The 15,490-nt window shown below is 62.6% G+C and overlaps 1 protein-coding gene across 2 annotated transcripts in view; it reads right to left on the bottom strand.

Moving 5' to 3' along the window:
* Positions 1-1,155: 1,155 nt before the first annotated feature.
* The window catches only part of IGFN1 (immunoglobulin like and fibronectin type III domain containing 1), a 29,554-nt gene continuing 15,219 nt past the window's right edge, over positions 1,156-15,490 (bottom strand). The window contains exons 13-25 of one of the 2 annotated variants that reach the window (XM_052654081.1): positions 12,419-12,526; positions 11,842-11,966; positions 11,128-11,269; positions 10,543-10,842; positions 9,762-10,061; positions 9,168-9,341; positions 8,319-8,447; positions 6,815-7,117; positions 5,871-5,959; positions 4,355-4,550; positions 3,270-3,578; positions 2,453-2,779; positions 1,156-1,704 (exon numbers count right to left, since the gene is read on the bottom strand). In XM_052654081.1, the coding sequence (XP_052510041.1) occupies positions 1,451-1,704; positions 2,453-2,779; positions 3,270-3,578; positions 4,355-4,550; positions 5,871-5,959; positions 6,815-7,117; positions 8,319-8,447; positions 9,168-9,341; positions 9,762-10,061; positions 10,543-10,842; positions 11,128-11,269; positions 11,842-11,966; positions 12,419-12,526 (2,756 nt within the window). In that variant the 3' untranslated portion in view covers positions 1,156-1,450. Of the gene's footprint in view, positions 1,705-2,452; positions 2,887-3,269; positions 3,579-4,354; positions 4,551-5,870; positions 5,960-6,814; positions 7,118-8,318; positions 8,448-9,167; positions 9,342-9,761; positions 10,062-10,542; positions 10,843-11,127; positions 11,270-11,841; positions 11,967-12,418; positions 14,067-15,490 lie in introns of those variants that run through there. The other variant, XM_052654082.1, reaches the window with a different exon arrangement.

The raw sequence follows: 15,490 nt of genomic DNA, 5'->3' as shown, positions 1-15,490 counted from the left end.
ACAGGAGACCCGGGTTTGATCCCTGGGTCGAGAAGATCGCCTGCAGAAGGAGATGGCAACCCACTCCAATATTCTTGCCTGGGAAATCCCATGAACAAAGGAGCCTGGCAGGCTATAGTCCATGGGTAAGAGAGTTGGATGTGACTTAGCAACTGAACCACAAGAACTGTCCTTGTGGTTCTGGCATCAGATTAGACTAATCTTATTTAATAAGGTGAAAAAACCCCTTCTTTTTCTAGTCTCTGGAAAGATTGTTAAGATTGAAAATGTTCCTGAAACATTCCCACCTATCAGACTTCTGGGCTCTTCTTTGTGGGAAAATGCTTAGCAACCAACTGAATTTCTTCAACGGTATAGGACTCCTCAGGCTTTCTGTCTCTCCTTGAGTCTGTTTTGGTCAATGGTTTTATCTAGGAATTCACACATTGTTGAAATTTTCAAATGTCTAAATGTCATGTTAAAAAGTACCTTTTGTCTCTACTGAATCCGTGATATGCTCTCTTCTTCATTCCTAACGTTTATTTTTGCTATTGCTTGTTTCACTTGATTAAATCATAACAGAAGTTTGTCAGTATTTTAACCATTTCAAAAAGACAGTCTTTGAATTTGATTTTCCTGTTGAAAAACATGTGCTTTAAGTCACTGGTTCCTGCTCTTCATTGTTTCCTTCTAAGTTATTCAAAGCTTAAAAAAAAATTTTTTTTAAGCTATTTGCTCTATTTTTTAAAAAGTTGTTTCATTTATTAGGAAATTCCCTGGCTATCTGGTGGTTAGGACCCTTGCTCTCACTCCCAAGAGGCCCGAATTCCATCCCTGGTTGGGGAACTAGGATCCCCAGGATTTGCACAGGATTTGGTCAGACAGGGGTGGGCCAGAGACATGGGCTGGGGCTCAGGGAGGTCTCTCCACCACGCAGACCCTCAGGACATGCTCAGCTTTCACAGCCTTGGAACTAACTGCAGAAGAGCCCAGTTCCAATCAAACTCTTCCCTCCAGCCAGAAACCTGCCCTCCCCCCACCCATCACCCCCCACCCCCCAACCCCCCACTCCCCCCACCCCCCATCACCCTGGAGGCTGGCACAGAGACTCCGCACAGGAAATCAATCTCTCCCCAGTACGCAGACCCCAAATTCATTTGCAGAGGGTTTGTCTGTGTTAGCCAGCATTTTAATGAAGAAACAGCATACAGAAAGCATCTCCCCCTAGCGTGCAAGCATACACACACACACACACACACACACACACACACACACACGCCATGCAGCCCCGGCCCCGCCCAGGTCCTCTGACCCCTCGCTTTCCCCTCACCATGGGCACATGGACCCAGCTCTTCCCGCCCTCCCTCTAACAGCCCAGCCCAGGGTATCAAGGACTTAGGCTCCATCCTGCAGACAGACCCCTGCCTTCTGATCCCCAAGCGGGAGCCTTGCAGCCGTGCTGTCCAGCAACTCAGCTCAAGGCTGGGAGTCTGAACGCCTGCTTCCTCTGTGTCTTCCCTGAAGCCTCCACACCCCCCTGAAGGAGCTTCCCCCTCACTCGCCTCCCCCTGAGGCTCTGGGCATGGCCAGCATCCTCCACCCCCTTGGATGGGCTCCCCAGGCGGGTGTGGTGTGAGGAGTGGAGCTTCAGGGATCCGCGGTCATCCGGCAGCTGAGGGGCCGGGCAGGGCCATTCCAGGGTGCGGCGGGACTCATCGCTGGGCTCTGCAAAACACAGAGGACCAGGGTGCCCAGCTTGTCCCAAGGTGAACACAACCCCACAGGGGGCCAGGCCTGGGGGGCTCTGCTACGGGGCCACAGCCACCAGACGCTCTCTGAGTTTGGGCCAGGTTCTTCTTCCCCGGCCCCTAGGGTCCCCAGACACTAGTGTGCGCATGAGCCGGGAACTTCGAAATGTTCCTCCCCAGGGTTGAAAGGGTCATCACTGCACAAAAGTCAATTCTGAATAATTCAGAATGTTAGGAGTTACTTTCCCTTCTTGCTTTTCAAAATATAAGATGTTATCAGGGCAAAATGTTTTCTTATTAACACATATTATTTGTCTTACTGAAAAGGAGACTATTGACAAGAGAGCCTCGTGGCCTGGGGGCACTACGTGTCCGTCGCTGGGCATGTTCACAAAGGCGTGTAGCAGCTTTCTCTCTCGTTCAAAACAGGGGCAAGGGCAAGGCTGTTCTGGGACACTTAGGTGGGTGGCATGCAGCCCCTCAAACCAAGAGCTGCTCACCTGTGATCTTGCCCACCGCATCTTACAGGTGAGCAAACCAGGGCCCCAGGAAGACCAGAGGCAGACGTTAAGTCAGGGAGTTCACAGAGAGCCAGGCTGCGAACCTGCCCTCCTGGCCCCAGCCCACCCTCCCAGGGGGCTCCCTGAAGACAGCTGGGGCTGCTCTGGCTCTCCCCTGGCCCCCCCTCCCCGCAGCCAGTGCAAGCCCGAGCCGGGCAGCCTCACCCACGACGATGAGCGTGGCGGTGCTGACCGCCTGGCCCAGCGTGTTCTCGGCCACCGCCTTGTACTGGCCACCGTCCGTGGCGGAGACGCTGGGGATGACTAGGGAGCACACACCCATCACGTCGGTGGTGTAAGCGGCGGGGTGGTTGGCGAGGCTCTGGTCGTTCTTGAACCAGGAGACGTGGGGGCGTGGCTGGCCCTGCACGGCGCAGGTCATGCAGCACTCGCTGCCCAGGGGCAGCAGGTGGGGGCGCAGGCCCACCAGGAAGCGCGGCTTCTGGCTCAGGTCGGGCTCCCGGTAGCTTGGGGCCCTCGCCGCGACCTTGTCTGGCGGAAAGCGGAAGGTCAGAGAGCCGGAAAGGCGGTGGGGAGCCGGGAGTGGGAAGCTCCTGGTGGATTTTTTTCCCTCTGTACTACAAGCTAACACACACGCACTGTGGGCAAATTGGAACATACACGAAATCAAAAGAAGAAATGAAAACTGAGCAGAACCTAAACCTACGGATGACCACAGCTAGCATCTGATGTGGAAACTTCAGACGCTTTTCCATTTTAGAAAATCGTGAAAACGTACATCTGATTTTAGGGCCTGATTTTTCGGGCGACTACTTTGAAGTTTCGAATCTATCTGGCCGCAAAGGACTATCTTCAGAGAAGCACTGACCTCTGTCTACGGCATCGCCCGCCTCTGACTTGAGAAGCCCCAGGGCCCCGCAGGCACCGGGCCCTCGCGTTCTCCCCGCAGAGGCGGAGCCTGAGGACAGGGACGGGGACCCGCCTCCAACCCCGCCCCTGGCGCCCTGGACGCCGAGCTCACCAGGCGGCTGGCGCGGGACGACCCAGGGCTGGCGCGTGTCCGAGGGCTCGCTGTCGCCCAGCTCGTTCTTGGCCACCACGCGGAAGTGGTACTCGTGGCCCGGGAGGACGCCCACCAGGGTGAAGCGGCAGTTGTGCAGGCGCTCGGCCGCCGGACACCAGGGCGCGTGGGCCGAGGTGCGCATCAGCACCGCGTAGTGCAGCGGCGCGGCGCCCGCCTCCGCCTCGTCCGGGGAAGGCTCCCACTCGATGGCCACCGAGCCCAGCGTGCCCTCCCGCAGCACGATGGGCCCTGGCGCCCGCGGGCGCGCTGTGGGGACAGAGCGGGAAGGCTGGGGCTCGTGTGCGCCTGACTGGGCCGGGGGCCCGTGGTGAGCCCTGCCCGGGGCTCCAGTCCTGCCCAGGTTCCCATATCCTGCAAGGGCCTAAGTCCTGCCCCAAGTCCCCGAGTCCTGCCCGACCTGAGTCCCTGAGAACTGCCCCGCCTCCCTGTGTCCTGCCCCAGGGCCTGAGTCCTGCCTAAGTCCCCAAGTTCTACCCTGGGTCCCCGAATCCTGCCTGGGTTCCCAAGTCCTTCCCAGGGCCCCTCTTCCAAGGCCCTGGAAGACACCGTCTCCCCAGGCAGGGGAACCGGAGAGAACTGGGCCAGCCCCGCAGTTACTGCTGGAGTGCTGAACGCCTCTGAAGAGGCTCATTTGGATCCACCTCGTAAGTGACACAGCACACGGGAACAGAGTGGGGCTTCTGTAAGACCAAGTTACAGAGCCCCCGCTGTCGGCTGGTGGCTAGTTCTGGGTCTGAGAAAACCCCTCGGGGCCAGGCCGGGGGACCACCTTCATCCCAGGTGAGGACCACGGACAGTTCTTCCCAGCGCTCCTTGGGCCGATGGGATGGCAGTGACTGTCTCTGCTCACTGACCCAGAGGAAGGACAGCCGGGTCCTGAAGACTGTGCTCAGCTGTCCCCAGGCACCCAGAGCAGGAGGACGGTGAAGCCCCGCTCCCTCGGCCCCTCCTGCTCTCTCCCTCTGGGTGGGCACGCAGCAAGGGTCTGGGAGTGAGTCCAGCCCAGGGCAGGCCAGCCTCACCTGCCACCCTGAGACGGAAGCTGTAGGTGGCCTCCTCCCCGCGCAGGCTCCTCAGCACCACAGTGTAGACGCCACTGTCGTCGAGGCTGGCCGATGGGACCAGGAGCTGGGTGAGGCCGTCCTTGACGGAGGCCACACTCCGCTTAGGCAAAGGCAAGCCGTCCTTCAGCCAGGTCACCTCCGGGATGGGCGTGGCCTGGACACGGAGGAGAGGGGGTGAGAGGGGAGTTTGGTGGGAGGGACGGCTTTGCGCTGGGCTGGGATGTGGGTGCGAGGAGAGGCCCTGGGGCGGAGCTGGCCCGGGAGAGGCTGGTGGACAGGTGGGCATGGCGGGGTTGGGGGGAAATGAGCGGGTGAGGGAGAGGCAGGGCGGCCGAGGGGGTAAGGGCCTTGCACGTCGCACGCGTGCAGACACCTGGGCTTCGTTTTAAGAGCCATGGGCTGCTGTTGTGAGGTTTGACCAGGAAAGCATGATTGGCTCTGGGTTCACCGGACGAGGGGGCGCAAGGGCAGGGGGGAGTGGGGAGCGCTCGTGGGAGGGGAGCACTCGTGGGAGGAGTGTGCTGACCAGCTGGTGCCCAGGCCCAAAAGGCCAGTGGCTCAGGGGTCCCTGCAGGGGTCCAGCAGGGAGAGGATGGGGGCCTGACCCTGCCTGATGGCCGGGCCCCTCTCTCTCAGCACTGGGCGTGAGTCACCTGGGGCCACGAACAGTGACCGACCTCACGGGCTTGTCTGAGAACCCGAGAAATGACTATAGACGGGAAGCTCAGAGCAGACACTCAGTGCGTCTTCCACGTTTTGACATCATTACCACTGTGATCATCGTGGTCTTAGTTAAGAACACATGATTTAGAGATAGGCTGGGGTTTGAATCTGGCTCTGCCACCTGTGAGCTTCCTACACAGATGATGATGGTTTTAACAACAGCAATAGCAACAGTAATAATGATAGGTGATACATCCTGGGTACTTGCCACTTGCCCAGCACTGTTTATGTGCTTTCAATTACGGATTCCTTGAATCCTCAGAACAACTCTTTGAGATGTTACTACTGTTAAACACGTTTGACAGAGGACGTGGGAACACAGACGTTGAGATATGTGTCGAAAGTCAGTCAGTGCAGGCTGGGGTCAGAATTTGAATCCAGGCCACCCGGGCTTCTAACCACCCTGGCTGCTCAACCACGTGCCCACAGACAGGTGCTGCTGCTGGAGGTCGTCCTGAGTCAGAGGCAGGCTGCGTGCTCACACAACACCTTCTGAAGTCAAGGACCCCCTTCCCAGACCAAGGTGATGTGGGGTGGGCTTAGAGACGCAGTCCCGGGAGCCACCACCAGAGGGGCTTGCAGATGGGGGCGGAGCGGCAGCCGGCGCTCAGCACAGGGCTGTCTGCAGCGGGACCCCCACACTCCTCTCCGCCGCCGGACTTCCAGCACGAGCCCAGGTCCCCAACGAGCAGGGAAGAGAGGAGACCCTCAGGGCTGACACTGTCCCCCGAAGCTCAATACGTGTGCTCACCTCAAAGTAGATGGGCACGCGGACCGTGTCCCCAGCTCTGACTGTCAGCAAGTCCTTCATGCCGGCATCTGTGCGGAACTTGGGGCGGACTGGAACACATGGGGTGGCCTGTCAGCTCCCTCTGCACTTGGGCCCCAGCCCTGGTCACAGCCGGGTGGGGCTGCAGGGGGACGCTGGGCTGCCCTGGGACGCCGAGACCCCGTGGGACATGGGATGGGGGCCCCTGCAGGACCTGGAGAGGGGGCTGGAGGGGATTCCTGCAGGGGAGCTGTGCTGGGCAGCCTCGGGGTCAGGCCTGCATGGAAACACTCCTGTGTCTTGTGATGAGACAACGACCCACTTGAGGCAGGAAGTGGCGGGAGAGCCCTGGAGTGGGGGCAGGGCCAGGACAAGGCTCTGGGCTCTGGACACAGACTCGGGGAGCTCTTCTCTGTGCGTCCCCCTTATCGTCACATGGACACCTGGGCTCCACTGGGACAGCCCAGTTTCAGCTTGGGCCAAAGACAGGCCAGCTGCTCCAGCAATGAAAGCCCCCCTGGGAAGAGACGGTCCTGCTTCCAAGGAACAGGGCCTGGGGGCCCTCTGCTCTGACGGGAGCCGGGCAGGAGCTGAGAGGCACTGGGCCCTCTTGAGCCACACTCGGGAAGCAGCAAAGAGTGCTGGAGTGAGCCTGGGCCTTGGGGTCGGTCACCCAGGCTCTGCTGAGCGCCAGCGGCCAGGCCCAGGGCAGCGCACCCCTGACCCCTGACCTCGGTGTCCTCATCCGAAATCTGGGGAGAGTGCTGAGCTGGTAGGACTTGGCATGAGCCGTGATGAAAATGCATTTCTGCAAGGCCTCCCTTGCCCAGCGCCCTGTCCCTGCTAGGCGCCCAGGATGTGGCCCTTCTCTGAACTGGGGAGAGGCCCCGGGAAGGGCCTGGCCTGGAGGAGGGAAGGGGCCTCACCCGAGGCGGGCACGGCTTCCACCGCCGAGCCCAGGGCAGTGGGCTGGCCAGGGCCCCCGTCGTTCACGGCCGTCACCCGCAGCAGGTAGCTCTCCCGGGGCCGCAGCCCCTTGGCCGTGTAGGTGGTGCCCTGCACCGTGCCCGCGTGGCACGGGCTCCACTTCAGGCTGGCTGAGCTGAGCAGCTCCACCACGTAGCCCTGCGGTTCGTCCCCGTCCTGGGTGTCGGGCTGAGCCCAGCTCAGGGTGATGCTGGTGTGCGACGTGTCCGTGACCTGGAGATCCCTCACGGGCCCCGGGGGTCCTGGGCGGGCACCACGGGGCGTCAGGAGTGGCATCACCGCTCCTGAGGGAAGCCGCCCTCAGTGGACCCTCCCTGGGTGGGCAGCTGGGGGTTCCTTTCTCTTAAGCTCTTTGCTGAAGCTCCTGCCTGGGCCCAAACCCTGACTGTCCTGGGCTCTTCCTGCGTCTGCACTGCTGCCGCCGACCCCAGCTCTCCTCCTCCAGGAAGCCTCCCCCGACTCCTTCCACCCACTCCCCAGCCTGCCAACCCCCTTCCCCTAACTCCACCCGTAATTCCCAAAGCTGCTGTGTTCTTTGATGCGTCCTTGGGTGCCAGGATCCCTAAAGGCTAGAATTCTGCGTCTTTCTGTTCTGAGCTTTGAGCTCCTGGTCGAGACTGCCTCGGTGCCTGGTCCACACTCTGTGCTTTTTACCTGTAAAACGGGGCCCATCTGCCCGTGAGATTTTCATAGCAAAGCTGTGATGTGTATAAAGGGCTTTGTGGGCTGCACAGTGGCCCAGGGCTCTGGCCTCCCAGCCTGGGGCACCACTTGGGGGTACCCCCCAGACTCCTTGAGTCTGTCCAAGCCCCACAGCCACCCTGCTCAGGGCCTGGCTGACACGGAAGGACGCCTCCGGCCGATCCATAGCAGCCAGGAGCTTGCTGCACGCCTGGGGCTTGTCAGCAGTGGGCCCTTGAGGTTAACAGCTCAGGGAAGGTGCACAGGGCAGCCATGTGCTGTGGAGAGATGCTTTGACCGGTGTTTTGTGGGAAAGGTATTCTGTGCTCGAATTTGGAAAATGCGGATCAAACAAAGCGGGGCAGCTTTCTCTCCTGGTGTCCTGGCTGCCTGCCGTGGGCACTGGGACCACAGGTAGGGCAGTTCCGCTCTAGACCGGGAGTTTCCCAAGCCCGCACGTGCTTCCTGGGACCATGCCAGCACCCGGTAGGTGATGAGCGAATGGAAAATTGGCGGTGAGCCTCCTCTGAGACCCCCCACCCCCCAGGGATGACGCCTCCTCATGGGAGAGAGTGGGAGCTTGCAGCAATCGAGCCAGGGAGAGGCTGACCCGGGGACGTTCCGGGTGGGACTCTGCCAACCCCCACCTCTGGCCTGGGTCTGTCTCAGTGACGGCTCCCTAAATCATTCCTCACCCTCAAGGCCTTTCCACCTTCATTCCGCCCCTGACCCCGGCCCCCCGGGGGTCGGTACCCCACTTACTCATGGGGTCGCGGGCAAAGATGGCCTCCGACGGGGGTCCAGGCTCTCCCCGGCCGGAGGGGGCCACGGCCGTGACCCGGAACTCGTACTGCCAGCCTTGCCGCAGGTCCCCCACTGTCCACTTCTTCTCTGTGGGAGGCCCCTGCACATCAGTCCTGCCCAACGGGGCCGGCCTGGCCCTACATCTCCGCACGTCCTGCTGTCCCGCCGGGAGGCCCGGTCCCCTCAAGGCGGAGGGCGCTGTGCAGGGTCTCAGGGTCCCTGTGCGGTTCTGCCCCTGCCTTGCAGGGCAGCCTGGGGCAGGCGCCCCCAGCACTCAGCACCCCCCACCGCCTTGCAGGGCAGCCTGGGGCAGGCACCCCCAGTGCTTGGCGCCCCCGGCGCCTTAGACCTGCTGTCCCACCTCGATTAAAGGGAGCCTGTCAGTGGCGGAGCCCAAGGTTCCCTCTTTTCAGAGACACGGAGGCTGAGCCCCAAGGAGCACGGCCTGCCGGGCATTCTGAGCCCCTGTGTCCTTGGGCCTGGGCATGGGCTTTTCTAAGTTCATCTGGGCCCAGAAAGCAGTTTCTCAGAATCGACTCCGTAGGGCAGGCGTGCTGAACTGCTGCAGCCCGAAGGCCCAGGGCCCCTCTTCCGCAAGGGAAGCTCACGGTGTGATGCGCGTGCACCAGGCCTAGAGAGGGGCCCCTGCTCTCCGGAGCGAGCGAAGCCCAGCCCAGCACGGCCAGGCGAATGGAGAAGAACCAGTTAAGTCATCTGGCTTGATGCTGCCCCAACAAAAGACCCGGGCCAGGGGTCCAGCGAGGCTCTGGAAGCCAGGACGGTGCCAACCAACCCCAGGCCGCTCACCGGGCACTGGATCCTGGTTCACAGCCACCCAGGTGTTGCTTCCCTTCTTGCGCTTCTCGATCAGGTAGCCGAGGATGTGGGCGCTGCTGGGGCCCCGGGGCGCCGTCCAGGACAGAGTGACGCCCTGGCTGGAGGCCGATAGGATGGACGGTGGGGGCGGGGGCCCAGGCCGAGCTGCGGGGGGAGGAGGTGCTGGTTGGCCGGGGCCGGGAGAGGCCCCAGCTCCTGGGGGCGCCTGGAGGAGGAGCGGGCCCTGGGGGAGGCCACATGTGGCCCCTTCTGGGGGCGGCCAGGGTGGGAGCCAGCCCACAGTGGAGGCAGGAGTGACGGAAATAGGGAGGCACCTTGCCCTGGGGGAAAAGAGCCAGCCCTGAGCCCCTCCACCCCGAGCCCCTGGGAGGTGCCCCAGAAGGAGGAGCCTTGGAGAGCGGCTTTGCCGTCCACCCCGCCCCACAGAGCCACAGCTGGACAAGACCCCTGCGTCCTGCCCACTGATCCAGCCTCCAGGTCCCAGAGAAGCCTGGAGACCTCCCAGCCTCTGGGCACGGTGTGGAGCCCAGCAGTGTCCCCGCCCCGGTCCTCCTGTCCACTCACCCTCAGGTGCCACCAGCACCTCCTCGGACTCCAGGGCCTCTCCGGGCCCCTCCGCAGTCACGGCCCGCACGCGGTAGGCATACTTCTTGCCCTGCTCCGTGTGGGCGTCCGTGAAGGTGGTGCTGTCTGAGCAGGGCTCGCCCACCTTCAGCCACGCGCTCCGGCCGGCCTGCCGCCGCTCCACCTCATAGTGCTGCAGGGCCCGGCCGCCGTCGTCCTTCGGGGGCCGCCAGCGCAGGTGGACTCCAGCCCCATGGCCGTCCTGCACCTCCAGGGGGCCCTGCGGGGGCTGGGGCTTGTCTGGGGACCCCCAAGAGGAGCGGGAAGAGAGGGGGGGTCAGGGGGGCTGCACTCCCCCCTCAGTGGACACGCTTGCCTGCAGTGGAAGGCCTAGGCGGGCTTCACCTCGAGGGGCCCTGCTCTCCACCCCTGACACGCACAGCCCTCGGGAATGACCCGGAAGGCGCCCGCCTGCAGGGGCTCTTCAGCCCGGTCGCTGTGGGCTACAGAGTGGAGCCTCCCTGCCTGGGCTCTCCACGTGGACCACGAGGAGCCCGACTGATGTGACTCCAGGCAGGGGCCACCACCCACCCCATGACACCCCCAGGAGATACTTGGCCAGTCTCCCCCGAGGAGCCCCCCTGGTTAGCTGCATCTTCCAATCAGTGTGAGGAAGGCATGTCCAACTTGGGCAGGTTTGGTCATGGGCAGCGCACACACGGGGGTCAGTGTTGGGGGGGGCTAGGCGGGGCCCAGGACGGGGTGGGGGCCAGGCTGGCACCTAGGACTTGCAGGGTGAGCTCGGCCTGCGTGAAGCCGCCCTTGCTCCTCAGGGTGACGCCGTACTGGCCGCGGTCCTGCCTGCTGGCGCTGGGGAGGCACAGCCGCGTGAAGCCGTCCCCCACGGCGACCTGGGCGCCACGGCCACTGCCGCTGGCCACCTCCTCCCCATCCTTCCTCCAGGTGGCCTGGACCGGGAGGCAGCTCTGGAAGGGGACCTTCATGGTCACTGGCTTCCCAGCCTTGACCACCAACGGCTCCCTCAGCTGCGCGGTGACGTCCGGAGTGATGACTGGGGGGTCTGGGGGGCACAGGGCACGAGAGTCAGAGCTGCGGGAGGAGGGGCCCCGGGGGTCTGGATAGCACAGGGCCCGGGAGTCAGGGGTGGAGGTCCCCGGGGGCCAGACCTCCCCGAGGACACGCTGATGAGGAGGGGGAGTGTTCGGGCTGCTCGTTACAACAGCATCAACCTCTCGATGGAGAGCGAGACGGGACGTGGGCCACAGGCCAGGGACACATCCAGACTCGCAGCCCTGGCGTGCATCACTGGCTGAGGGCTGGCTGGGAGGGCGGGGCCGGGCCTCACCGTGGACGGTCAGCGTGGCCTCGCTCTGCTGGCCGCCGGCTGCAAAGCTGTACCTCCCGGCCCGCGTCCCATCCGCCTGGGTGATGACGAGCCTGTGCGCCAGCCCGTCCTGCTCGAAAGCAACTCTGTCCTGGGTGCTGAGCTGAGAACGGGGCCACAGAAGGCGGGTCACCCACCCCGTGCAGCCCCTCCCGAAGCTGGCCAGGGCCTGTTACTGCAGCTGCGAGAGGGAACGCCCGTTCGTGCTCGGCAGGAGCCAGGCCCCCCGTTTAGCGTCTCAGCTGTCCAACGACCCATGAAGTGGGCAGTGCTACTGGGCCAGAAATCAGCTGAGGACAAAGCTGAGCTCCAGAGTCCTGGGCCTACCCCCACTGAGGTGTTAGTAGAGGGGTGGGGGCTGCTCAGGGAGTCCAGAGCCCCAAGTACAGACTTCACCAGGTGCTGGGACAAGAAGGCAGGTTGGATGGTAGCAGGAGGGCCAGGGGTCTGTCCAGGGGGCACTGGGTGGAGTACACGTCTACTCAAAGAGTCAGCCCTTTCCAAACACACCAAGTTATTGGCCATGTAAACTTCTCCCAGAGTTGGCGCTGTTACAGCAAAGAGTGAAATCTCCTTCTTGCAAAGCCGCTGCTGTCTGCGCCCCTCTGCTTCACTCAGCCCTCCCCCGCAGGCTGGTTGGCAAAGCGGGGGTCAGCAGGGCTGGGGGGGCAGTACCTTGACTCCGTCCTTAAACCAGGCTCCGGGGCCCAGGTTGCGTGTGAGGGTGCAGGAGAGCACGGCGGCCTCCCCACGCTCCACCTCTGTGTCAGCCAGGCCCTGGGAGAAGTGGCCAGCGGGGCCTGGAGGGACACAGCGGGGAGGGGGGCTGGGTGCCCAGGGATCGCCTCGCCCAGCTTCCCGCTGCACCCTGGGGACCACACATCCTGCCAGTAAGGCCAGACCACCCCGTTTTCTCCGCAGGGCTCAGGCTGGTACAGGGGGTCTGGGGGCCCAGGGAGATGAAGGGGCCAAGGTCACCCAAGGGGACATCTGGGTGACCCACCAAGTCCAGTGCCTTGGACACAAGGGGTCAAGACAGACACCAGGAGGGCTCTCAGCCCCGAGAAGCCTGCGCCCCACCCGCTCAGGGAGGAAGAGTAGTTTCCTGATTAGAGAAAAGGTCCCTGGAAGTGGGGCTCAGGGACGGCAGCAAAGTCCTGGGCCCAGAGGCGGCCTGGGGGCAGCCCCGCCCCAGTGTCCAGGGAGACCCCTGCCCCCACCCCCAGGGCCAGGACAATGGAGAGGCACCTACCTCGGGCGTCCTCAGAGAAGCCGCCAGTGCCAGGCTTGCGTCTGGATCTGGGGCTCAGGGTGGCGTCCCTCTTCCGGCCGTAGGCGTCTGACCCGCCGTCTCTGCCAGCTCTGCCGCTGCCCAGGCGGCTGAGGGGCTCCCCAGGGTACCCCGTGTCCTCTCCGCCAGGCGGCTGCCCCAGGTCTCTGGCCTCGTCCGCACCCCCTCGCTTTGCTGCTCCAGGATCGACCCTGGACCAGGTCTGAGTCCTGCTCCTGTACGGGCCCAGCCTCCTCTCTGCCATGCTGGCCTCATCCACAGCCTCGTACTCTGCCAGGGCCTCTGGGCCGTGGGCCCTGTCATCCTCAGCGTCCAGGGAGCCCCTTCCTCTCCTGTGTCCTGCGCCCGGCGGAGCACCAGGCCCCTGACCCCACGACTCATCGCCAGGCTCTTTTCTGCCATAGCGACCATCCAAGCCATCCCGGGCTCCCTGTCGTCCCGAACCCCCAGGCTTTTGGGAGGAGCCGTCCTCCCCACCAGCAGAAGTCCCCTTTCTGGGGACACTTGAGTCCCCTGGGCCGCTAGCCCTGCTCCTTCCCAGACCCGAAGCTTTGCTATCCCAGAAGCCTGGGCTTTGCCCCCCACCAGCCTCCTCTCCATCTGGAGCCCCCTCCCAGCCCCAGGAGCCTTCTGGCCTTTCTTGGGTTCCCCTGCGAATGGCTTCTTCCCCCTGGAGGGAGCTCGAAGCCCAGGGGCCTGGGGGCTGGTCCCAGGCTCCAGAGCTGTCCTGGCCAGACCCCCAGTCTTCCCCGCCTGGGCCCCACACGTGTCTTTCCCCACGCCCACCGGCTGGCCCTGATGTGGATCTGCCCCTTTCTTCGGGCAACTGGCTGCCGTCCAGACCCTGGCCTGTGCCCACAGGGGCCCCTCGTCCGGCCCCCGCCCTCTTGCCACCCAGCTGTGCGGCCCCGGCACCCTGAGGGGCCAGTGCTCCCGGGGCAGATGCCGGACCCCTGCCTGCCACCCCTGGACCTGATCTCCAGGAGTCCTGGTCACGAGTGGATTCCTGAGCGGCTGACTCTGCCCAGGTCTCGCCCTGCAATGCCCCCCGACCATCAGGGACCCCAGAAGCCCCGCCCTCCCCACTGGGAGCCCCTCTTTCCCTGGGGTACCCCGGGAGCCCAGAGCCATCTTGCTGCCCTGTGATACCTGACTTCCCTTCAGAACTCACAGCCCCCCACGCCTCAGGGGTGCCTGCGCGTCCAGAGCCCCTCAAACCACTCTCGGAACCCCACCCATCTGAAAGCATCGATGGGCCTCCCGGAACCCCCAGCATCCCTGGGCCCCTGGGGCCGTCCCCATGAGCTACACCATCCACGGTACCTGGACGTCCGGCTATGCCAGAGCCCAGCCCCACACCTGCACCTCCCACCAGCCCCGTTCCTCTGCCCCCCTCTGGACCATCCTTGGGGCTTGTGCCACTGTAAGGCCCCTCTGAGGCCGCCCAGTATCCCGAGCCATGCCCCATGATCTCCTGGCCTCTGCGTCCACCGTCCTCTCCCACCCCAGCCAGTGAGCCTACTCCTCGAAATCCCCCTGACCCATCCCTGAAGCCCACCTCATCCTCTGGCCCCATTGCCACAGGTCCTTTGGAGTCTCCCCTGTAACCTCCCTTACTCCCTGACGCCATTCCCCTAGCCCCTGCCCCCATTCCTCCAGAACCCCCTAAACCATCACGATAACCAGCCTTAGCCCCTGAATCAACACCCCCAGAACCCCCAAAACCATCCCCATAACCAACCTTAGCCCCTGAGTCAACTCCCCCAGAACCCCCTAAACCATCCCTATAACCAGCCTTAGCCCCTGAATCAACTCCCCCAGAACCCCCTAAACCATCCCTATAACCAGCCTTAGCCCCTGAGTCAACTCCCTCAAAACCCCCAAAACCATCCTCTGCTCCCATTCCTCCAGAACCCCCTAAACCATCCCCATAACCAGCCTTAGCGCCTGCCCCCATTCCCCCAGAACCCCCTAAACCATCCCCATAACCAGCCTTAGCTCCTGAATCAACTCCCCCAGAACCCCCTAAACCATCCCTATAACCAGCCTTAGTGCCTGCCCCCAGTCCTCCAGAACCCCCTAAACCATCCCTATAACCAGCCTTACCTCCTGAATCAACACCCCTGGAACCCCCTAAACCATCCCCATAACCAGCCTTAGCGCCTTCCCCCATTCCTCCAGAACCCCCTAAACCATCCCGATAGCCAGCCTTAGCCCCTGAATCAACTCCTCCAGAACGCCCTAAACCATCCCGATAACTAGCCTTAGTGCCTGAATCAACAGCCCCAGAACCCCCTAAACCATCCCTATAACCAGCCTTACCTCCTGAATCAACACCCCTGGAATCCCCTAAACCATCGCCATAACCAGCCTTAGCGCCTGCCCCCATTCCTCCAGAACCCCCTAAACCATCCCCATAACCAGCCTTAGCCCCTGAATCAACTCCCCCAGAACCCCCTAAACCATCCCCATATCCAGCCTTAGTTCCTGAATCAACTCCCCCAGAACCCCCTAAACCATCCCTATAACCAGCTTTAGCACCCGCCCCCTTTCCTCCAGAACCCCCTAAACCACCCCTATAACCAGCCTTAGCCCCTGCCCCCATTCCTCCAGAACCCCCTAAACCATCCCCATAACCAGCCTTAACTCCTGAATCTACTCCCCCAGAACCCCCTAAACCATCCCTATAACCAGCCTTAGCCTCTGAGTCAACTCCCCCAGAACCCCCTAAACCATCCCCATAACCAGCCTTAGTCCCTGAGTCAACTCCCCCAGAACCCCCTAAACCATCCCTATAACCAGCCTTAGCCTCTGAGTCAACTCCCCCAGAACCCCCTAAACCATCCCTATAACCAGCTTTAGCGCCTGCCCCCATTCCTCCAGAACCCCCTAAACCATCCCCATAACCAGCCTTAGCTCCTGAATATACTCCCCCAGAACCCCCTAAACCATCCCTATAACCAGCCTTAGCCTCTGAGTCAACTCCCCCAGAACCCCCTAAACCATCCCCATAACCAGCCTTAGCCCCTGAAT

This window comes from Budorcas taxicolor, chromosome 16 (assembly GCF_023091745.1).
Source record: "Budorcas taxicolor isolate Tak-1 chromosome 16, Takin1.1, whole genome shotgun sequence".
Classification (NCBI taxonomy): Eukaryota; Metazoa; Chordata; class Mammalia; order Artiodactyla; family Bovidae; genus Budorcas; species Budorcas taxicolor.
The sequence above is the reverse complement of the archived record's forward strand: the minus strand, read 5'-3'. Positions and strand labels throughout refer to the sequence as shown.